Source organism: Hylobates moloch, unplaced genomic scaffold (genome assembly GCF_009828535.3).
Source record: "Hylobates moloch isolate HMO894 unplaced genomic scaffold, HMol_V3 SCAFFOLD_15, whole genome shotgun sequence".
In the NCBI taxonomy this organism is placed as follows: Eukaryota; Metazoa; Chordata; class Mammalia; order Primates; family Hylobatidae; genus Hylobates; species Hylobates moloch.
Window position 1 is genome coordinate 40,858,191 of NW_026652290.1, and position 24,092 is coordinate 40,882,282.

A 24,092-nucleotide genomic window follows, 5' to 3' on the forward strand; every position below is an offset into this window, starting at 1 on the left:
AAGTGGCAGTGCTTGAACTTGAACTCACAAAGTCTGCCTTCAAAGTCCAAGTTTTTAAGTTTTCTCCTTGTCTAGATGCAAACAAATGTCAATATTGTAACCATAAAAATTGTACAAAACAATGTATAATATTTCCTTAACACTGTAAACATTTAAGTCTCACAATTTTGATAATTTGGTCATTATGATATTGATCATTATAATTGACAATTGCTGCATAATTTTTCATCATTGGGGTAATAAGTTTTATTAAATTATTTTATATCTCTAATGATTTTATTTTATTAAATTATTTCCTAAGCTAAATTACTAGGAGTAGTATAATCGGGCATCTCTCAAACCTTGTTGTGATGTGCTGGGGAAGACAGTGTTGATTTGTGGTAACTGCCAATTTCTGTGGTGTAAAGACTCCACAATGGCCACCAATTTTGAGCTACCAACATGACGTCACTGAACAGAGCCAAGAAGAGATGCACATCCTGGGCTCTTGCAAGAAGATGCAAGCTGGTCCAGCACCCAACTGACTTGGCTGGTGTTGCCTCTCTTCTTCCCAGCACCAAATTATAAATTGAATTACAAGTGTGAGAGTGTTTCATAAAACCTTTTAAACACTTGATAGTGTGTGAGTGCACTGGTATCTCAAATTTGCTCTAATTTACCTCCCCTGGTTCTTACTGAAAGTGTCGTTTTTCCATGAGTTCCTTTATGTGTGTCTCTTCTGCAATCCCCTACTCACGTTTTTTCATCTGGTAGGGTGATGATGCTACTATAAACTGAATGTTTGTGTCCTCCCAAAATTCATATGTTGAAACCCTAACTTCCAATATAATGGTATTGGGAGTTGTGGCCCTTGGGAGGAGATTAAGTCAGGAGGACTGCCATCTATCAGCCAGGAAGTGGGCCCTCACCAGACACCATATCTGCTCACACCTTGATCTTGGACTTCTCAACCTCCAAAACTGTGAGAAATAAATTTCTGTTGTTTACAAGCCACCCTAGTTATAGTATTTTGTTGTAGCAGCCCAAACAGACTAAGACACATGCCTTTTCTATGACTTTGAATAACTGTATACATGATAGTTATTCATTCCTTGAACTTGTCTGACACAATTTCGTCTAAACCTTGCTTTTGTTATTTTGTTGTGCAGAAATTATAATGTAGTTAAGCCTACTCACCTTTACACTTGCAAGTCTTTTGGTAATGAACAAGAGAGAGTTCATTCCATCTTCATTTATTCTACAAGTATTCATTAAATGCCTGCTTTGAGGTACTGGAAATACAGCTGGGACCAAAATAATCTCTCTGCCCTCATGGGTCTTCCATTTGGGTGGGAAACACAAATTGAAAATCAACAAGCAAATCTATACTGGAAGGTCTGGTGGTGATAAAAGCTACAATGGTACAAAGCAGGGTGAGGGGAAAGAGAGGAAGGAAGGTCCTCTCTGGGGACCTTCCCTCTGGGAAGGTCACATTTGAACAGAGACCTGAAAGGTGGAGTCACCAGCCGTGCTGATTTTCCTGTCATTGGAGCTTTTTTTTTTTAATTGAACTCATTTATCTATCTGGATTTTATTTTTGTTATATGATATGAAAGAGGCTCTGGGTACGTTTTTTTCAATTTGTCTACAATTATCTTAATGCCCTTCCTTCTATTTTCAGACATGTTGTTATGAAGTTGGGTCTAATTCTCAGTTCACTAATACATTCCAATGTGTGTATTTTTAATTGCTATTTTTTGGATATCCCTTTCCAAAAAAGTTCACCAATTCTTGCTGATTCTTCAGCTTTAGCACTGAATTATCCTTTTCAGGCTCAAAATGAACAACCAGCTTCCTGAAAGGCAAACTATGTCTTAACCATCACTGTATGTACAACATCTCCCATAGAGTCTAGCCAAAATAGACTCACAATATGTTTTTGTTGAACGAATGTCAAATGTTTTCCACTCTCATGCAGGCCTAAGAGAACTTCATTCTGTTAAATAGGTCACAAGTAGCAGACAGCTACTCACACCCACTCACAGGCACATCTACTGTTGTCACTGATTTTTAGGGGAAAAAAAAAAAAACAGAATGTAAGACTTTAGTCCTTTACTACAAAGCCACTATAAATGTGGCACCTTTGGAAGACAACTGAGGCGAAGAACAGAGTCCCTCAAAAAGACACAGCCACTTCCATAAGAGAAGACGTGTGGAGTTTGTGTTTGAATTATTTCATTCCGTTTATTTTACTTGGGATAGGATTGAAAGTCTTGATGACGAGGCCACAGCACAGTCAGACCATCTGCTTTTCCAGTTCTGTGTTTGCACCGTCTGTGCATCCATATTCCCCCCAAAACCAAGAAGGCCAGTGAAAGTGGGGCCAGCACAATGCCCCAGGAGAACGTGGAAGAGGCTGTGGGAAGAAGAGAGTCACATCAGGAGCTGAACAGTCTCTCACTGTACAAGAGGACAGGGCAATGCAGGTGCACAGGACAAGAAAGAAATTGGAGTTTGTTTTTCTTGATAAACGTGCATTGATTTTCAGAAAGCACATCCCTCACACCAACATGGAGGATATTTGAGAGTGATGTCTGTGGCATTAGAGAAACAAGCGTGATAGGACAAATCTGTTAGAAACGTCATAGGGTAAGTGGGTAAGTGCTGAGGGTTTAACTTTGTTCCGACAGTGGGACACTGTGCGTTTAAGATGCTGTTTATGTCTCAGTTGGCCAACTGTGACAGAGCCAGGAACAATCTGCCCTTTTCCAATGAGCATGGGTGTCATGAGGATCAAAGGAAGTAGTAAAGGAAAATAAATTTTGAATAATGGAGCTGCAGGAGCCAACACGATTGCTTGGGTCCAGCTATTTTATGTTCTGCTCCTTGGCGTCTCTGTGTTACGGAAATACAGGAAGAGACTCTGAATAAAAAGTTAAAAAGCAAATGTGAGAACAGAGTGTTATCAGACACATTGTTGATGAGACTAGAATCATGCATTTTTAAGCTATCATTTACCACAGTCTGTTTAGTCATCCAGGAATCGACATGACCTCAGCCTCTTGCTCCAGAGGATTCTCACATCTTAAAACTCCACAAAGATTAGAAATAAGTTCAGCTGTAATTTTCTGGGCAGCTGTTTGAATATACCTCTCAGTCCTAGTGAAAGACTTACAGCCTGTGTTCCTTGGATCAGTCACAGCCAGCCACATGTAGGGACAAGGCTCATGTTATGGAAAATTTTAAAGGTTCCCAGCATCAGGGCGAGACAAACCACAGGTTCCTTGGGCTCACTAATCTGACCCCAAGAGGGAACATTCTGATTTTTGTGGGTAAATGTGCACAACCACCATCTCTCTCTCAGCCTGCTCATCTGGAAATGATCTGAAACACCACCCTTCACATGTGTGCCCTCGTTCTCAAACTTCACTGTGAAAGGAGCTTGTTGAGTCACAGGCTGCAGCCTCTCCCTAGGATAATTTGACAGGGTGGATCTGGAGTAAGTCCAGAGATCTGTGTTTGTAACCAGTGGCTCAGGTGAGTGTGAGGCTGGTGGTGCACAGTGCACAGATGGAGGAACGTTGGGTGCCATTCCCTGTCCTGAGGCTGGAAAACATCATTGGCTTTCCAGTTTACACTGTGTCTGTGGCTGCCTCCCCAGCAAAACATGGAAACCTGGAGCGATTTGTATTTATGTTATTGCTGTTAAGATTGTCCACGAGGCATCACTGAGATTTCAGCTGGGAATCACTTTGGCTTGCCTGCCATTAGCTACGGGCTGTCAACAGAGACTACATTAAAGGCAGCTCTCCCTCCTGCTCAACAATTAAACACTGATATGAAATCAATTTAATCAAAAACGATAATGTGGGTTTTCCTCCTCTTCTTTTTAAATGTCCGTAAATGAACGCTGGGTTGATTTGGCTGTAGCCTTGTACCTATTTCCAGTCATATAATGACTTTGACCCTAAAGCTGCCCTGAACCCTGGGTAGCTCCCAATCCCCAGCTCTTGGAGGATGAAGTTTCTCATCTTCAGGATAAAGAACAATCCACCCTCCTCTAGAGGCCATGTGAAGACAGGTGATCAGGATCCAAGGCAGAGCCACATGCAGACGGAGTATTTCGAAGTTTACTGTAGAACCATTTCATCCGTTTTCCAAAAATCGGCTTGCCATTTAAATTTTTCATTTGAGTATGATCTCCCAAAGTCCAGCCTCCACCCTACCAAAAATCTTTAAAAATGGGAGGTTTCTTTACAGCTCTCCACTGGCAGGCAATGCAAAGGAATTTCTATGGAATCATTTGGAGAACAAGTAGCTTTGTCTAGTATCCATGGAACATTCAACATGTTATATTCTCCTGTAGTGCTCCCCAAAATACATACATACCTTCCTTGACTACGGTGCGTAGCGTCTGAAAACTCAGGGTATTACGGACAACACATTTAAAATCCATGTGCAAATCCTCTCTTGTGACAGGATCAAAAATCAATGGCACTTCAATGTAGTTCTCATTATTTTCTGAATATTCCCTGAGTTAATAAACATTCACTTAATTACGATTATATCAAATGCAAGCTTGTCTTTCACAGTGTAGCCATCTAAACACTCTCCATTAGAAGTACCCATTGCACTTTTATTGTTTTCAAGTTTCATAAAGTTAGGAGCTCTTGCCACCATACTTGTTATTCATTTGGGACAGTTTCTAAGCCTGTTCCTGAAGGCTGAGTGTCACTGAAGTTGGCGGTCACTGGCATCAAACAGTTGTTACACTACAGGGTTAGATAATGGGGAAGTTCATCTTTTAAGTCCGTTAATGAACAACAACAACAACAAAAAAAACAGTCGTGGGAACAGAAACGTCTAGTTTGAGGAAACTTGAGTCCTTCACCATTAAATCACTTGTATATTGAAGGGCAGGGAGTTTCCAGGACTCCAGCCCTCAGTGGTGCCATCTCTTCTCACCTCTACTGCTGACTCTCACTCTGGAAACCTGCAGACAGCCCAGGGAATGGCTCTGGCCAGGATAGCTACCATTTATAGTGTTAGAGGAATTTATAGACACCTCACTACTATCTGTTAGTATGAATAAAAACATGGATGAGTGGATCCACTAGGAATATTTTTGTTTTATTTGTAGGGGGAATATAGGTTCCTTTAAGTAAATGGATCATATGAGTAAGCTGAGATGGGCATTTAGTTGTGGCCAGGTCTTTCGCAATGAGAACTTGCAAGCACATGATTATGCTAACCACACATAGTTTTTATCCACTAAATTACATCCAGAAAGATCTTTTGTGATAAGTCTTTCAAAAAACACAACCATTTGGCAAGCAAAAGCTCAGGCTAATTCAAAGTATCAAAACTGTAATTTTAAAAATACATTACAATTTGGAATGTTGAATGGTCTCCCTCATAGGCAACAAGTTCCCATTTACAAAAGGTCTGATTGTTCGAGTCTCAGAATAAGAAAACATTTTCTAGAGATGACTACTTATGAGAACTGAATTCTTTCTTTTTTGTATTATTAACCTTCCTTAGAGAGTGTGGTGGTCCACAGCTCCCTGAGAAACAGAAGAGGTGCTGCAGATACTGTGGCGAGGTCTCAGGGTCTTTTTAAGGGTTTATGAAAATGTTTGATAGGTTGCAGAGTGGAAAATGGATACTTTCTAACTTGCAAAAATAAAAGGATCAATGTTTAATTAAACCGCTACAAAATGCATCATCAATACCAACATGTCAACTGCAACTCAACTTTTAAGTATTTACAGAGAAAGTTTGATTCTCAAGATAAGTTTTAGCAAAATACAATTCTTTAAATTCTAAACATCCAACAGTTTGGAATCAAAAAAGGTTACTTTTAATGTGGTATGTGGGTCATAGTGATAACTGTTTCCAAAAGGAAGAGCAAAACCCACAGGGCTCTCAACAGAAGACCCTGGCCCACTTACTGGCGTGGCCCCTCGGTCACGCGGCCTCCCCGGTAGGCACTCTCTATGTGGGTGTCATTGGCCGTCCACCACAGCATGGTGGTTAAGGGTGTGCCGGTTCCCAGAAACACCTTACACGGGATTGTCAGTCTTGACCCTGTGGACAGCAAGGCACAGCACGTCAACTGAAGAACCAGCACCTCCCACCCATCAGCGAACCTGAGCCCTGAGTCCCTCCTCGGCTTCTCAAACACCCCTCACCAGCCAATTCTTTCGTTAGTAGAAAATTTGGTTTTCTCAAATGATTCTGTTCACATAGAGCTTTACTATTTACAAAGCACCTCTGGTTCCTACAACTGGTCTTCATGGCAGGCGAAAACCAAGAGGCACCTGAAATTAAATGGCTTCACCAGGGCCCCTGCGCTCCCAGGGGGCATGCTAACTTCAAGCCCACTTCCTCCGCCCCTCACTTCAGTTACCTCAGAAAATCCAGATCAATGTGTGGATTCTTTCTCTTTGCCTGAGGCTGGTCTTGGCTCTGATGTTTATCCTGGGAACTCTCCATTCCCAGATGACTCTGACTGGGGATCAACCCTTCTTTAAAAACTCTCGCTCTGTCGCCCAGGCTGGAGTGCAGTGGCGGGATCTCCGCTCACTGCAAGCTCCGCCTCCCGGGTTCACACCATTTTCCTGCCTCAGCCTCCCGAGTAGCTGGGACGCGGGCACCCACCACCACACCCAGCTAATTTTTTGTATTTTTAGTAGAGACGGGGTTTCACCGTGTTAGCCAGGATGGTCTCAATCTCCTGACCTCGTGATCCGCCTGCCTAGGCCTCCCAAAGTGCTGGGATTATAGGCGTGAGCCCCCGTGCCCGGCCAAAAACTCTGTATTTTCTATAGATGGTGCCCTCTGCAGTTGTGCAGTGTGATGGACTGGGTCCCCCTGCCTCAATCATAGGAAATTATTTTTCTTTGTCATTCACCAAAGAAGAGTAGAAGGAAAAGCAAAAGAAATCCTTCTCACTTGTTTTTTCCTCGTGGGTGATATGGCTTCCTGCGGTGTGTCTTTTAATGCACCTGGCCCCACCATGGGTTAAGGATGTCAGCCCTTCTCCATCCTATGCCACTCCTATGACCTTAAAGATCTTCCTCAGCCATAACAACCTACTAATCAGTGTCACGTGGCCCCACCACCCATTCCAGTGCATCCAAAGCAACTGATTGGGAACTGGGCCTGGGAACTTGGCTGGGAAGCCCTAGGGAGCCAGAACACTGGGGGTCCAGTAGGTATCACCCATGTGCCCATTGCCGCAGATCTCCAGGTGGTTGTTCCTAGAGCTGCAGCCATGGGGACTGCACTGTGGCAGTGGCAACCCAAGTGCCAGCCAGCAGTCCCAGCAACTGCATAAAAGCCCTCCTCCTCTATGGCCTCCAATTCAAATTTCAAATTTAAACCAACACTAAACAAAAGGAAAAAGCAAATAAATTGCTTTTTAAAAGACTGTGCAGCCAGGGTTTCATAAATGAGTAACAGACCTACAAAAACACTACCCAGAAACAAACACATAAAAGGGTGCAGCCTTTATAGGCACACAGACCTGAATCTGAACTCCAGCCTGACTCTGAGCATGGCCTTTTGGCCTCCACTGAGCCACCGTGATGCCCTGGGTGGCTTTTTCCTTTTGGAAAATTGAGGTAATATAACCTACAGGATCTACGCTGAGATTGAATGGGATCCCATTGGACATAGTAGATGCTCAATAAACATCAATTCCACCCCACCACTAGCATCAGTAGGTTGTTAGTACAGTACACTTACGTACCCTCACTGGCCACTAGTGTGGACCTGTGCTGGCTAGGACGGACTGCACCACATGGGGTGAAAAGCAGAAAGCCCCACTGGTCATTTTCATAACACCATTCGACCAGCTTACCAGCTCTTCTGGCAACAAGAAACTGACCACAGCTGAGCCCACTTTACAAATGGAGTCTTAGAGAGAGGCAGAGAGCCAGCCAAGTTTTGGTGATGTGAATTATTTTAAATACACTGAGGGTGCTGGCTCTGCCTGGGGTTCATGCTGTTCATCTTCTCATGCAGTTGATAACTGCTGCCAGAACGTTCAGATTTTCACATTCAGATTTTTACAGGTGGCTTTGCATGAAGCAAAGTATACCTGTTTTCAGATTATGCCATTTCTAACTAAACTGGCCAAAGGGAAATATTCCCTCACATTTGTTATTCCAGCCTCACACACTGGAGTTCTAAGGTCTCCACCCAGGCACACCGCACCCAAGGAGCAGGTATGGTCAGCAGACACGAGGGTTCCAAGCTCCCTGCATTGGGATACTGGGCACCCCCACAGGTGCGTGGAATGCATGGTCCTTGCGGGCCTTACCCAGAGAAGCTGATATGGTCTTGAGGGGGGAAATGATCACAGGAATGGTCTCCTCTTTTTTTTCTGAGAAAGATGTAAGGAAAAGAGATTCTGTTAGGAAAGCTTTCATTTGACGCTGTGGTTCAAGTCATTGTTTGGCTAATCAACTAAGTTATCCTTTCCAGTATCGCCAGTCATTATGAGAGTCAGCCTTTGTCTGGCAAAGGAAACAGGCTCTCTACAAAATCGAGCATCCTTGGCCAATGACTTTCCCAGCAGAGAGATTACTGGAAGAGGCCACAGCTAAACACACATTCCGCTGACAGGAGGTCTTCAGTCCTTGCTCTGTGATAAACAATTAACCATTTCCCTCCCAGACTTCCTGAACACAATCTTAAGAGTCATATTTACAAGGTCCACGAGATAGATTTTCCCCGAAACTCCATCTGACCTAAAATATCTTCTCCACCTCTCCAAAGTGCCTGCCACAAAATACTCAAGATTCAGTTCTTCTAGAAAAGGCACAGGGCTCAAGAACCACCTGTTTGGAAGGCTAGTGTGTAACCTGGCCTCGGCCACAGAGGTCTTGTTAATTGAAGAGATAAACTCTTTGGAGAGGCAGAAGTGGATCTCCAAGGGATTAGCGCCAACGTAAAGAATGGAGGCGGCCGGGCGCGGTGGCTCACACCTGTAATCCCAGCACTTTGGGAGGCCAAGGCAGGTGGATCACAAGATCAGGAGTTCGAGACCAGCCTGACCAATATGGTGAACCCCTGTCTCTACTAAAAATACAAAAATTAGCTGGGCTTGGTGGCGTGAGCCTGTAATCCCAGCTACTCAGGAGGCTGAGGCAGGAGAATCGCTTGAACCCGGGAGGTAGAGGTCGCAGTGAGCCGAGATCGCGCCATTGCACTCCAGCCTGGGCGACAGAGCGAGACTCCGCCTCAAAAAAAAAAAAAAAAAGAAAAGAAAGAAAGAAACGAGACCCCTGAAATGAGCAAAAAGGACACCTGGGGGGTGAGGGCTGTGAGTTGTCTCCACGACGAGCCTCATCATCCTCACTTCCACAAACAGCATTTTGAAATCCTGACATGAGTACACATTAGACAGCATGGCAGGACAGCCTGAGGGGCAGACGGCTTTTGGACCACGGCCAGACGCCTTTTCCTCCCCTCAATGTCACGCGCTGCCCTATGGAGCTGGGGCATCCAGGGAGAGAAAGAAGCCTCCAGGATCTCAGTGCTTCTTAGACTTGAGGGTCCCAAGCATCACCCGGGGGTTTGTGAGACACAGATGGCAGCCCCCAGACTCTAGTTTCAATCAGTAGGTCTCCACGGGACCCGAGATTTGCATGTCTGTTGAGTACCCAGGTGATGAGGCGCTGCTGGCCCAGGACCACCCCTTGAGAGCCACTGAGATCCTGGGAGGATCACAACACAGACAGGCATGTAGGGCGGCTGCCCCCTAGTGTTCACGCGCAGTATCGCAGAGACAGGACCGTGCCGGTCCACGGAAAAGCTCAGAGGCCTGAGTCAGTGGCCTGTCCAGAAACAAGGAGCTGATATGAACGAATCCTCACAGGACTGTAAAACAAACACAGTCAGGACGCTTCAGTCCGTGGAAAAATTCGGTGCAACTGAATCTCTGGATTCTTTGTGAGAAAAATATCTTTTCCCCTCATAGACCAATTATTTAAACTTAGTGTGTCTCTGGAGCTCTCTGAAATCCCCTCAAAACACCCCAGTTGTGTTCGTTATTCGGTATAAACAACAAAGAACTGTGGCCCATTCTCCAAGGCAAAGTCCAGGATTTACACCTGTCTCCATGTCCGGCACACAGTTGGTACAGAGTAAATGTTGAACAAATGTGAAACAATAGCCAATACTGCTCAAAACACCATTTTCAAACGAAACTCATTTTAATCAATGGCAGCTCTGACTATTTGAAATATCGCTATTAAGGGCAGCTAGATCCACCTTAGGGAAGACAAATAAAAAGCGATTTCCACTGGATATGCAAGGGTAGCCCTCTGGTTAGAATACCCAATAAAATTGAAGTATCCTAAAATTAAAGTTAGGGCATGTGGTGACCTCTAGCCCTATAGGTGCAAAGCTTCACAGGACACTTTCCAAGGGTACCTTCTACGGAAGCCACTGTTTGACTCTCTTGAGTGGTGTGTTTTAGCCTTCATCTTGCAACCCTATAACCTGCCCAATTCATTCACCTTTTCTCAGAACAACACCCTGACTTATACCTTTCAAAGTATCACACACGTCTTAATAACCTGATGCTTCAGGAGAGCTGATGGATCTGTTTTCCGTTATCCCTCATTCCAAAGACCTGCAAGGAATTCTGCATGCACCCTCATTTGTTCTCTGCATGCTTGTTATTGAACCAGGATAGATAGGTGCCTCAATGGCGAGTACTTACTCTTGATGCGTAGCTCAATACTCCTAGTGATGTTGTATTGCTGGCCTTCATGGGCAAATGTCAGGACACAGCGGTAATAGCCCGCATCTTCCAGGGCCACATCATGTACGAGTAAGTGAGTGGTCCCCCTCACACTTAGAAATTTCTCATTGTCTTTATCCAAAAGAAGAGAATCCTTAAGGGAAAATGTTTTTTTAAGTTGACATTATACCAATATACATCTCAAAGGCTATGAACTGCATCATTATCAGCCAAAGTGGGATTTGCAATGCAAGAATTGTCCTGGTATTTACTTTGCCAATTTTGTACTTTGGGCATACTTTTGACTGTATTGTTAGGGGAGGGAATTTGTTAACATAGAAACAAATAAAATTGCTAGACTTGGTTAACTACGATAGTTAGAGCATATTTGTCCAAGGGGAGAAAAAAGAGACTAACTCTTCTTTGACAAAGTAAGCCATCTAAAATACAAATATGTTTATGTCCTGACTGCTACCTTCAGGCCTTAGGAAGTATCTGGGAAGAGCACTATAAATAGTCATGATGAGCTGGACAACAATGCTCAGAAGAGATGAAGTTGCAGTAATTACTTTAAAAAGCATTTCAATTTTGTGAGTCAGTAACAGAAAAATTTCTGTTATAAGAAAAACTAAATAGGGGAAATGAGTCCACACTTTTTATATGGACACAAGGTTCTCTGGGGTCTCTGTAGAACAGAATCCTCAAGATCAAGTCCTCCAGGAAATAGAAAGAGCTCAATGGGATTTCTAAAAACACCCTAATGAGCACACAATGTTCTCAGGGACATCGCTTTCAAAATCTTGATTATTCAGCGTTTGCAACAGTCAAATATAACCTTGAGTCACTTCAGAATCTTACTCTGAATGAGAACACAGATAAAATTGAAATTGTCACATGGCTCATGAAGTACCACTTTAGAACATATTTAATTGAAAGGAGATATTTCATTGTTCTAAGTATGAGTAGTCAAATACGAAAAATGCCAAATAGGGCCCAGCACGACAGTCATTCCAGTGGTGTACGGGAATTGGCCTCCTGGGTTTGAGTTTTGACTTCACCATCTACTGGCTGAGTGATCTTGGGAACATCCTTATGGGTCCTTATCTGTAAAAAAGGGTGATATTTACAGTTCCTACTTCATCGGGTTGCATGTAAGGGAGTTTGGAACAGGCTTGGATATAGTACATGCTCAGTAATAGGTAGCATTATTATGAAGGGAATAAATATTACTAAGCATCATCATGACATCTTTGTCCATGCACATTTATTGAGCACCTTTTATATGTCAAGCACTGCACCAGGTGCTTCATACACATCATTCCATTTAATCTTTGAAACAATCCCAGGTGGTGAAAGTTATTAATTGCCACTTTACAGAGGAAACAGTTTCGAGAGGTGGAGTCACTCGGCCAAGGCTGCACAACAGATCAGAAAAGGAACAGAGTTTCAAACCCAGACCCATTGACGCCAAAGCCTGTGCTCTTTCCTCTCCAAGTAAAACCTTTCATTTGCCCTCTTTATGCTTTTCCCAAACCAAAAGAGAATGCATTCGAGGCCAGCCTGGGCAACATGGTGAGACCCCATCTCTATTAAAAAGAGAGGCCGGGTGCGGTGGCTCACGCTTGTAATCCCAGCACTTTGGGAGGCCGAGGCGGGCAGATCACGAGGTCAGGAGATCGAGACCACAGTGAAACCCCATCTCTACTAAAAAAAAATTACAAAAAATTAGCCGAGCGTGATGGCGGGCGCCTGTAGTCCCAGCTACTCGGAGAGGCTGAGGCAGGAGAATGGCGTGAACCCGGGAGGCAGAGCTTGCAGTGAGCCGAGATTGTGCCACTGCATTCCAGCCTGGGCAACAGAGTGAGACTCCGTCTCAAAAAAAAAAGAGCGAGAGAGAATGCATTCTAGAGTTCAGCCAGCTTATTCATAGGAGCTGGCTACTTTCCTCTACTTTCAGAAAATCATTTCAATGTTTTTAATATTAAATCAATATCCTATACAGAGATACTGTAGTTACAAACCAGCCAACTACTTAACCTATTGTCAATTAAAGGGTTAATTCTCATTAATGATTAAGCCAATAACTGTACTTTTCAGTATCAATCTAGGGTCTCTATCAGGAGTTGACCAACGTTTTCAGGAAAGGGCCAAATAGGAAGTATTTTGGATCTTGGAGTCTACAGGGTCTCCATCACAACTAGGCCATGCAAAAGCGGCTAGAGACAGTGCAACAAGAGGATGTGGCTGTGTCCAGTGAAACTTAATTTACTGACCCTGAAATTTTAATTTTATGTGATTTTCACATCATAAAATATCCTTCTTTTACTTTTTTTCAAACATTTAAAAAAGTGACAACTATCATTGGCTTGTGAGCCATTCAAATCCAGGAAACAACCTGATTCCAGGGCCCAACCATGGTTTTCCAACCCCTGGTCTACATAAGCAATATCTGACGGCAATATCTGATGTTCTCACTAGGAGTAATGAGCACATCAAGTAACATCTATTCAACCAGACAAGGGAACAAATTGTGTTCATATTTACTCCCTTAACCCAAAAGTTTGTTATCATGTGTTTTGTTTTGTTTTGTTTTCTTGAGATGGAGTCTCGCTGTGTTTCCCAGGCTGGAGTGCAATGGGGCGATCTTGGCTCACTGCAACCTCCACCTCCAGGGCTCCAGTGATTCTCCTGCTTCAGCCTCCCGAGTCACCAGGATTACCAGCACCCACCACCACACCCGGCTAATTTTTGTATTTTTAGTAGAGATGGGGTTTTGACATGTTGGCCAGGCTGGTCTCAAACTCCTGACCTCAGGTGTTCTACCTGCCTCAGCCTGCCAGAGTGCTGGGATTATAGGTGTGAGCCGCCGCGCCCAGCCGTCATGTGCTTTTTTAAAAAACTCCTTTAATATGTCTATAAAATTGTTATGTAAGCTTTTTTCTACATTTTTATAGACAAATTACAGTAAAAAGTTATTTCCTTCAGCTGTTACGTACTCTGTCTTCACGAATCACTATTTCAAGTACCTTTACTCAACCCACATAGGGACTAATAGAACATATTAATTATGGCCCTTTTAAATTCTTTAAAATACAGTCATCCCTCAGTTTCTTTAGGGGATTGGTTTCAGGAAACATTCCCCACAGGTGCCAAAACACAGATGCTTAAGTGGTTTATATAAAATGGTGTCATCTTTGCATATAACCTACGGACATCCTCCCATATACTTTAAGTCATCTCTAGATTACTTGTAGATTACTAACACAATGTAAATGCCCTGTGTAAATACAGTCATGTGTCACTTAACAATGGGGATAATTCTGAGAAACAGTTTAAGTGATTTCTTTGTTGTGTGAATGTCATAGAGAGTACACACACAGGCCTAGATGGTAGAGCCTCCTACACACCTAAGTGACATGATACAGCCTGTTGCTCCTAGGCGAAAAACCTGTACAGCATGTTACTGTCCTGAATACTGTAGGCAATTGGAGCACAGTGGTCAGTTTTTGTATATATAAACATATCTAAACATAGAAAAGGTAATGTTTTGCACTATGATGTTGAGATAGCTCTGACGTCACTAGGCAATAGAAATTTTTCAGCTCCATTATAATCTTGCAAGACTACCATTGTACATGCAGCCCATTGTTGACTGAAACATTGTCATGCAGCACGCAACAGTAGTTGATGCACTGTGTTGGTTTCTTATTTGTATTATTCGTGTTGTACTGTTATTTTATTTGTTTATTTGTTTATATTTTCAGTCTCAGGTTGGTTGAATCCCAGGATGTGGAACTCACAGATATGAACGGCAAACCGTGTGTGTGTTTGTGTGTGTGTGTGTGTGTGTGTGTGTGCACTGTCTTCAGAAAATCGATACTTTATGTCTTTCCTATATGGCTAGTAAAAAAAGCAAACACATTTTAGTAAAATGGCATTTTTTAAAGCTGTACCTTGTACCATTGAATCTTCACGTCAGTTTTGTCACGGGTGAATTCACTCAGGTCAGGGCATACTAATACCCCAGAAGTTGACAAGGTTAAAATTTGCGGGTATGAGATGAACGGCAGGGAAGCATCTGTATTCTCAAAAACTCTGAGCTCAATGGACATTTTGTCACAGTGAGAAGCATTTCTGATTTAAAAGGAAAAAAAGATAAATGGCAAGGCAAAATAACAGTAAAGCTAAATGAAATTAAGCATCATTTCCCCAACTCTATTAAAATCTGCATCTGCATTTTCTGGATTAGTACAGATGGTTTCCCGACATAAGATGGTTCAACTTACGATTTTTTGACTTTACAATGCTGCAAACACAATAAGCATTCAATAGAAACCCTACTTCAGTATAGTATTCAATAAATCACATGAGATATTCAACACATTATTACAAAATAGGTTTTGTATTAGATGACTTTGCCCAGCTGTAGGCTAATGTAAGCGTTCTCAGCCCATTCAAGGAAGACTAGGCTAAGTTGTGATGTTCGGTAAGTTAAGGGTTAAGTGGTAAGTTAAGTTAAGTGACAACGCTATTTCCAGCTTACAATGGGTTTATTGGTATTTACCCCATTGTAAGTGGAGGAACATCTATATTGCAATATTTCTGTCCCTGATCTTTTCGAACCCTTGGGGGGCAAAAAGTGTCATAACATAATTGTACAGAAAAAGCATGTTCTGTGTTTTTCACAAAGGACTGTCTACAAGCCCGATTTTAATGCCACCAAGGTTCATTAAGAAATCCCCAAGTCCTCTTCAAAAGGGCTTACGCCTTCCAGGTTCTGGAGCTCCTTGAGCCCAGCCCCCGCACACTCCAACTTCATGATCCAGGAAACCATATCCACATGGAGAGATTGTTTCCCAAGAGCCACTGTTTCCGTAAAAAGGAATATTCCCTTTGCTCCTTTGGGGAATGATTTATCAACTGAAGTCTAATTTTAGAAAACTGCCGGAAACTTAGTGTAAGACCCATAAAAGATTTTTGTAATACTGCATGGGGAAATTAACTTGGTAAGTTTGCTTTATTACTATTATTATTATTATTATTATTATTATTATTATTATTATTATTATTTTACTAGCCTAATCATTATTTCAATGCCATAATTCTATCAAGACCTTAGAGCTGGAAAAAAAGGAGAGGAAAACCTTGCTGGAAACTTGTGGGAAATGGATGGAGGACAGAAAACAGTAATTAAAACTACTCTTTTAAGTAGGAAAATATAAAAATATAATTATCTCAGCTAAATTTCTGGCTACCTAAGACACATGAGACTTTGACATAGACAATGAGGATGAGTTTTGCATATGGGGTAAAAATTACTTGCACAGCAAAATCTAAACCATCCATATCCAAACACGTAACAAAATGTAAAAAAAAAAAAAAAAGTGAAAGAAATGTGATAAAAGCTTACCACTTGAAAGTAAAAAGAATTAGTTTAAATATATGAGGCTAATATCTGTATTATATTTAGCTTAGAAAGGGAAAATAGATGAACAAATATTGCATTTTATGCATAAAGAAATACAGAATGTTAACTCTCACTTTGAAAAATGCATAATGTCACTACATGTTGAATAAAGGCAACTGAAGACAAATCTAAAGACCTGGGCCTACTTGAATAACAGTCACACAGCAGGTAGCCAGCAGGGAGTAGATGCAGGCCAGGCCCTGTGCTGTGTACTTTGCACACGTTATTTCATTTATAGTCCAGCCCCCATGAAGTAGGAATTACTATTATATCATTTTTATATGAAAAAAAGGTAGGTGTACAGAAATTAAGTGGGCTGTACAGCTACAAAGAGGTCAAACTAAAATGGGAAGCCCAGCAAGGCTCTGGGAAAACCCATAAGTCTATCTTCAGTACCCATACGTACTATCTTCAGAAACCAAGCTTAGTAGACATATTGAAAGTTACAAGGCTGTTCACATTATTGATCTGGTAATTCCCCTTGAGCAAGAAACTTCATGAAAATAACTCAAAAGAAAGAGAAGGGTGAGGGGCAATTTGATCACCACTTGCACTCCCCATGTAGTGTGGCACTCCCATGGCAAAGGCATGATAGTCGTTAGTAGTGCCGCTCACCAAATAGGCCCAGTTCTCCCCATTCTGAGCACATGGTGTATCAAATGTCCTCATCCCCACTGTGGGGACTCTTCCTAGCTCATGAGTTGTATGTGTGGCCCTTCTACGTGAAAGTTGTAACAGCCATGAGAGACCCTCCAAAGCAGGCTTCTTTCTGCTCTAGCAACCAACAAATAACATTTGAAATAGTGACTGTGACTGCTCCTTCAGCCTAAGTCCCTAATTGTCTGCAAACCAACAATGGACCTGTTGCATGTGTAAGAAATAAGCCCTTGTTATTTTAAGCCACTGAGATTTGGGAGCTGTTTGTTACAGCGGCATAACCTTGCCTGCCTACTCTTTCTCTTTTTTTTTCTTTTTCTTTTTCTTTTCCTTTCTTTCTTTCCTTCTTTCTTTTTTTTTTTTTTTTTTTTTTTTTTTTTTTTGCAGTGATAGAAAGTAAGGCATTTATTTGCAGAGCACCAAGCAAGAAAGCCCAGGCAACTACTGCTCAAATCTTGGCCTCTCTGATGGCTTGCATCCTTGCCTACTCTGACTCACCATGTGGGTTCTAGATCACAAGGTCTTAAACAATCTCACAAGGTCTTAAACAATCCTGTCAAGGGCAGTCTCTTGCCTCATGACCATCAATGCTAAAGAGTATTATGGCAACTGCTGGTGATTCTCACTCAGTTAGAACCCCAATCTTACAGTTGACAAAGAGTATTAAAGGTCAGCCAGGTAAACCTTCCCATCACGCAAAGAAAGTTTGACACACACTGGGATTTCCACTGCCCCCTCAATCTCAGCTCTTTTTTATCCTACAAAAATTGATCATAAAAACAAACTTTAGGACAAACAGGACTCAGTTCACATCTCCCTGATTTTTGCACAGTCTCACTTTCAGTAGTCATGCAGATTGCCTTTTGGGAAGGAGAGGGAATTTTTATGTATATATTGACCACCTACCACATGGCACACCCCACGCTAGTTCCTTCACATGCTGTGATCTCACATAACCCTCTCAACAAACTTCTTCACAGGAGAGAAAACTAACACCCATAAAAGTCAAGTGATAAGCCCAAGGTCCCACCAGATAGGAAATGGGAGAGCTAGGATTCCCATTTGTCTTTCTGACTTCAGGTTTCATGTTTTCTTACTACACTATGTTTTCCTAGTAGTACTCCTTAGAGAAAATTAGAATTTTTACCATGGAAAAGAAAGAAGAAATATGCATTTATAGCTATTGTAAAACCAGACATCCACATTTTCCTAGCATAAGAATAGGAGATGGTTTGCCTGCTTCTTAGGCAAGGTTCATTGACAGGATTAAACCTGTCCCTAAACTGCTTACAGTTGGGTCTAGGCATATGGATGGTAGTGTCAAGCTGGGTTTGATTTGAAAAGATTCTCAGTTTCACACATGCATGCACATGCACACACACACACACACAGAGGGCACCCTCTACCTCATATCTCCTCCTACCCCCCACATCGCCTGCCACACACACACCCAGCCTAGGACTGGGACTGATGTGGTCTGAAAGTTTTCCATTCACCACTAATTCCATTGTGCTAAGAATGTCACTTCTTTGGTTCTTTTTCTAAATGTACATATTCCTGGGTACAGTTGTTCTTAAGTCAAATGAGTTTATGAAATCTGGAGACTCTGAAGCCAGTTGGCGGAAGGAGCAAGCAGAGCCTTTGGAGGAACAGAAGAAGCAGCTGAAGAGAGAGGCCAAAACACTAGTTCCCAATCAAGCCGAGGGTTGTCTTAGTTCAGAAGAACTAAGCCAAGAAACTTTTTAAGATCACCAACACTAGGCCTAACTTCATCCATCAAGAAGCTGTAGGACATGTCAAGACCATTCAATGGGGAAAGGACAGTCTTTTCAGCAAGTACTGGAGAAACTGGATATCCACATGCAAAAGAATGAAGCAGGACCTTTGCCTAACACCATATACAAAAATTAACTCAAAATGGATCAAAAAACAAAAGAGCTAACTCTATAAAATCCTTAGAAGAAAACAAAGGGGAAAATCTTCATGACATTGGATTGGGCAATGACTTCTTAGCACTAAAAGCACAGGCAATAAAAGAAAAAATAGATAAACTGGACTTGATCAAAATTAAAACCTTTTGTGTAACAAATGACACTATGAACAGAGTGAATATGCAACTTAGAGAACAGGAGAAAATATTTCTAATTATATGTCTGATAAGGTAAGGGGTTAATAACCAGGAAATGTAGAGAACTCCTACAACTCAACAACAACAGCAAAATCCAGTTTTTAAAATGGGCAAAGGACTTTGAATCAATAAAAGAGATATGTCTGTATCTCCAGAGAAGATGCACAGATGGTTAATAAGCACATAAAAAGATGCTCAGCATCACTAATCATTAGGAAGATGGAAATCAAAGCCACAATGAGAGACCCCTTCACAATCATTAGGATGATTATTTTCAAAAATAATAGAAAATAACATGTGTTGGTGATTATGTAGAGAAATTGAGTTTTGGCACTGTTGGTGGGAATGAAAAATGGTACAGCCACTATGGAAAACAGTATGATAGTTCCTCAAAATTAAATATAGAATTAACAGATGATCCAGTAGTTCCTCTTTGGGGTCTATACCCAGAAGAACTGAAAGCAGAGATTCGAACAGATATCTTCACATCCATGTTCATATTGGATTCACAATAGCTGAAAGGAGGAAGCAAGCCAAGTGTCCCTGGATGGATAAAGAGATAAACAAAATGTGGTACATACATAAAACAGAATCATAATATTCCACCTCATAAAGGAAGGAAACTCTGACTCATGCTACAACATGAACAAACCTTGAAAACATTATGCTAAGTGAAATAATTCAGTCACAGAAAGACTGATTCCACTTAAACGATTTAAATGAGGCACCTAGAGTAGTCAAAATCATACAGTCGGAAAGTACAATGGTGGTTGCCTAGGGCTGGAGGGATGAAGAGAGGGGAGTTATTGTTTAATGGGTCCAGAGTTTCAGTTTGTGAGGATGAAAAAGTCCTAGAGATGGATAGTGGTGATGGTCCCACTGATCTGTACACTAAAAAATGTTTAAGATGATAAATTTTTTGTTATGTGTATTTTTCTACAGTTAAAGGGGAAGAAAGCAATAGGACAAAGAGGGAGGAGGACTGGACCCAGGGTCAGGAGACTCAGGCTCCAGAGTCAGCTCTACCACGCACCACCTGGGGAACTTCCCAAGCCAGCTTGGTGCCCTCATCCTTACAACGAGCAGTTGGACTAATTTTTTTTTTTTTTTTTTTTTGAGAGAGAGTCTCTCTCAGTCGCGCAGGCTGGAGTGCAGTGGCGGGATCTTGGCTCACTGCAAGCTCCACCTCCTGGGTTCATGTCATTCTCCTGCCTCAGCCTCGCAAGTAGATGGGACTACAGGCGCCCGCCACCAGGCACAGCTAATTTTTTTGTACTTTTTAGTAGAGATGGGGTTTCACTGTGTTAACCAGGATGGTCGTGATCTCCTGACCTCATGATCTGCCCTCCTCGGCCTCCCAAAGTGTTGGACTAATTTAATCCTAAGGTCTCACCCAGCTCTAAAATCCTATTCCGAGTAAAATCCTATTCTATGTCTATTTCTTGGTTCCTTACCATGTGGCTTCAACAGTGAACAACGTAGACCAAGTCCCTACCCTCACAGAGTTTACATTCTAATGGGTAGACAAACATTAAATACGGTAACGCACACAAATGTGTCAGATGGGAAAATCCTATCCCAAGAAAACTACAGCAGGGTAAGGAGAGAGTGACAGAGGGTGGTGTCAGCTAAAATGGCTAGGGACATTGTCTCCAAAGAGGTGGCATTTGAGCAAAGACTAAATGGAGACAGAATGAGACCATAGGGTTGGGGGGCTGTGTCAGGAACAGCAAGCTGGATGCAATGTGGATTCACTGGATTTGTATTTTGTACACTGGATTCTGAGATCCAGATCATGACTGAAGACCCTCACAAGCCTCCATCCTGCCAGGATCCCCTCCCCAGCCCCGCACAGGGAGGCTTACCTAGTAATGCAGACGTAGGTGCCAGAGTCCTCCTGCAAGGCTGGCAGAAGCCACAGAGCACCGTCCTGGGCCCACATCCGTGTCTCTTCTTCTCCTGGGACCGTCCTAACAGAGTCATTTTTATGCCATGTCAGGTTGATGCGGGGGCTGACAGAGGCCCACAACCAGTAGGGCACCTGGGGGCACCTCAGAGCCACAGGCTCCCCTTCCAGCCTGAACTCCCGCTTGTAATGCCTCCCGCGAAACCGGCAGCTTCCGGCAGCCCCTGAAGGACAGAGAGCCCATGGTCAGGCTTTGGGTCCAAAACTTGCTCAGATCATAAAACCTCCCTGCACCTGGGACCAATCCTGATTCTGGCAGGAAAACCTGAAGCACATTCCGGGAAGATGTCATTTGTCCCTAACAAAATGACCTACTCCCTGGGGTACTATTAAATTCCCTCTTTACCCCGTTATTATACTTTAAAATTTCCGAATAACAAGTTCAGTGCTACTATCCATTCCAACTTATGTTTTATGAAGAAAGTTAAATCAGGTTTCTATGGTGACAAAAAATTAAAGATTAATAACTATGGCCATAGTTTTCACTTGCTGACTTCTCATCATTAAAAGTAGATATGAGCTGAGTTTAGATGGTAAAAGTCTAGTTCTGGCATGTCGTATGGTTAAACTCCAAAGGCAACTTTGTTAAGGGCAACCACGTCACTTCTTCAGTTTGCTCTTTGACAAGCACATTCGCACCATTCTTTCTTTTTCTTTTCATTTTTCTTTTTTTTATTTCTCCTTTTTTATTTTTTTGAGACAGGGTCTCACTCTGTTGCCCTGCTGGAGTGGAGTGATGCAATCTCCACTCACTGCAGCCTCAACCTCCCTGGGCTCAAGCACTCCTCTCACCTCAGCCTCCCAAGTAGCCGGGACTACAGGCACGCACCACCACACCCAACTAACTTTTTTTTCTTTTTTTTTGTAGAGACGTGGGTCTCTCTATGTTGCCCAGGCTAGTCTCAAACTCCTGGGCTCAAGCAATCCACCCGCCTAGGGCTCTCAAGTACTAACATTACAGCCGGGAGCCACTGAGCTCCGCCCACACTTTGCTTTCTGACAACAAAACTTCACTAGATAACAGCTTTCCCTAGCGAAGCTACAGGCAAGCCTTTTTGCACCTGAAGGGTTTACTTCTTACCTGTGTGAGACGCAGGCTGAAGGGCGAAGGCAGAAACTCCCATTACCAACACGTACAAGCGGAACATTGCTCCTGACAACTTCCAGAGGACACGGGAAGTGGAGGACTGAGGCCTAGTACCACGTGGCCTAGGGGAGGAAACAGAGGTGTCACCAGGAACCAAGAACACTGCAGAGAGAATCCCTTGAAGACTGGGTAGGGGCAGGGTCTGGAGGCTTCACCGGATAATGGGAACCTTTTTGCCTCCTCTGTTTAAGAAGAAAACTCAAACTTTTTAGATTTGTTTCTCTATAGCTATATTCACTGAACATATCTAAAGTCGAATCCCTGTAGCACCTAGAGGCGTGGTTGGCAGACGGGGTCCACCCCCTAAGCTGCTGTCTCTGCAGAGACCTGCCTTAGCCATTCCTGCCCCTTGGCCAGAGATGCTGCTTCCTCAGCTAAGGCCACTGCCAGTGCCCTTTCTGCTCAGACTTCACTTTCTTGGTGAGGTCTCCCTCACCTCCCTGTCTAAAACTGCACCACCTTTAATCCCAATACTCCATGTTTTCCTTCCCTTCCCTGTCATTCTCTGTGGCATTCATCATCAGCCTGGTCTTCCCTCTCCAGAATTCAGGCTCCACTGATGGAAGGACTGTGAAAGGAAAATAAAGACTTGGGACCCCCAATTCACTCTGCCAAAAGGAAAAAGATAAGCTGAAGGCTGAGTCATACAAGAAGCTGCCTTTCCTTCTGTTCCTAAGCAGAGAGCTTACAGGTAAAAGATTTTAGAAATTCTCCACAGGTAGCCACTCTATGTTTACCTTATCATATGTGAAGAGCAGATTTACTGAGTGTAAGGGGAATATAATTGACTGTTCCCTACCTGTTTCTTTTCCCTTGCAACCTGTGGATTCAGTAATGATCGCACCCTCCCTCTCTCCCCTCCAGCCTGCTTTTCAACAGGGGAAAAACTACGTATTGAAGCCCTCAAAATCATCTTTGGAGAAAGGCACAGACCACAGACTGTTTTTTCTGTGATTCCTATTTTTTCTTCTGGGCATTGTCCTTAATCTTGGCAAAATAAGCTTCTAAATTATTAAGACTGTCAGATACTTTTTGGTTGACAGAACCCTGCTTTATCTTATTCACAGATTTATCCCTAACTCCCATTTTTTGAATGAATGAATGAATGAATGAGTGAGTTAATGGATCACTCAAAGCCCAAGAGTCCTCATATATCACTTGTCAGAGAATTTTCCCTATATCCCCTATGGATTAACTCCTGTTTTACATACAACTCTGACACGCGCCGAGGGATTCGGTGTCCTGCTAACACTCTGGTCTATAGCATCCCAGGGAGAAAAGCAACAAGAAATCCAAAACAGAAATAACTTGTACAAGTTTATGAAGCAGTCCTCCCCCAATCCCCCTAAAGACTGGAGTGTCAGATGCCCTCCTCGTCTCCCTGATGACCTTCTCACGCTATCACAAGTGTTCCCTGTGTCTGCTAACCACAGCCACAACGATGCTGCTTAACAAACCAACGACCCCAGAACTGAATGGTGTGAAACAACAGTCGTTCACTCTTGCTCACAAGTCTGTGGGCAAGATGGAAGTTGGTTAACCTAAACTAGGCTGCATTAGGCCTGGCTCGGAGCGGCAGATGAGGTCCAAGTCTGCTCCATGGGTGTCTCATCCTCCTTGGACCAGTAAGCCTCCTGGGAGATGATCCTCTTTGGGGATGGCGAAAATGGAAACAATGCAGCCAAAAGCACACACCAGGCCACACTGGGAACTCGCTCACTCCTGTCTGTTCACATTCCATCCTCCACAGCAAGTCAATGCCCTACCCGGCCATCGGCGGGGCGGGAAGTGGGAGCAGTCGTGCCAGCTGCCATGCCTGACTCTTCTGGCTCCGCAAGGATGGTGACAACCTTGGGGCAGAGCCCTGGTCTTGCGCAGAGCCCTCATGGCCCACACAACAGAACATACCGGGGAATCTTTATGACTGAAAGTCTGCCCACGGCAGGAGTTGTGAATGAATCCAGGGGAAAAATTCCCAGCCACATTTTCGTT

The 24,092-nt window shown here is 43.0% G+C and overlaps 1 protein-coding gene across 2 annotated transcripts in view; it reads right to left on the reverse strand.

Moving 5' to 3' along the window:
- Nucleotides 1–2,076: 2,076 nt before the first annotated feature.
- The window catches only part of IL1R2 (interleukin 1 receptor type 2), a 36,839-nt gene continuing 14,823 nt past the window's right edge, over nt 2,077–24,092 (reverse strand). Inside the window, exons 2-9 of one of the 2 annotated variants that reach the window (XM_032176869.2) lie at nt 22,035–22,162; nt 20,853–21,117; nt 14,689–14,869; nt 10,715–10,889; nt 8,306–8,368; nt 5,931–6,066; nt 4,369–4,511; nt 2,077–2,395 (exon numbers count right to left, since the gene is read on the reverse strand). In XM_032176869.2, coding sequence (XP_032032760.1) covers nt 2,229–2,395; nt 4,369–4,511; nt 5,931–6,066; nt 8,306–8,368; nt 10,715–10,889; nt 14,689–14,869; nt 20,853–21,117; nt 22,035–22,101 — 1,197 coding nt within the window. In that variant the 5' untranslated portion in view covers nt 22,102–22,162 and the 3' untranslated portion in view covers nt 2,077–2,228. Of the gene's footprint in view, nt 2,396–4,368; nt 4,512–5,774; nt 6,067–8,305; nt 8,369–10,714; nt 10,890–14,688; nt 14,870–20,852; nt 21,118–22,034; nt 22,163–24,092 lie in introns of those variants that run through there. The other variant, XM_032176868.2, reaches the window with a different exon arrangement.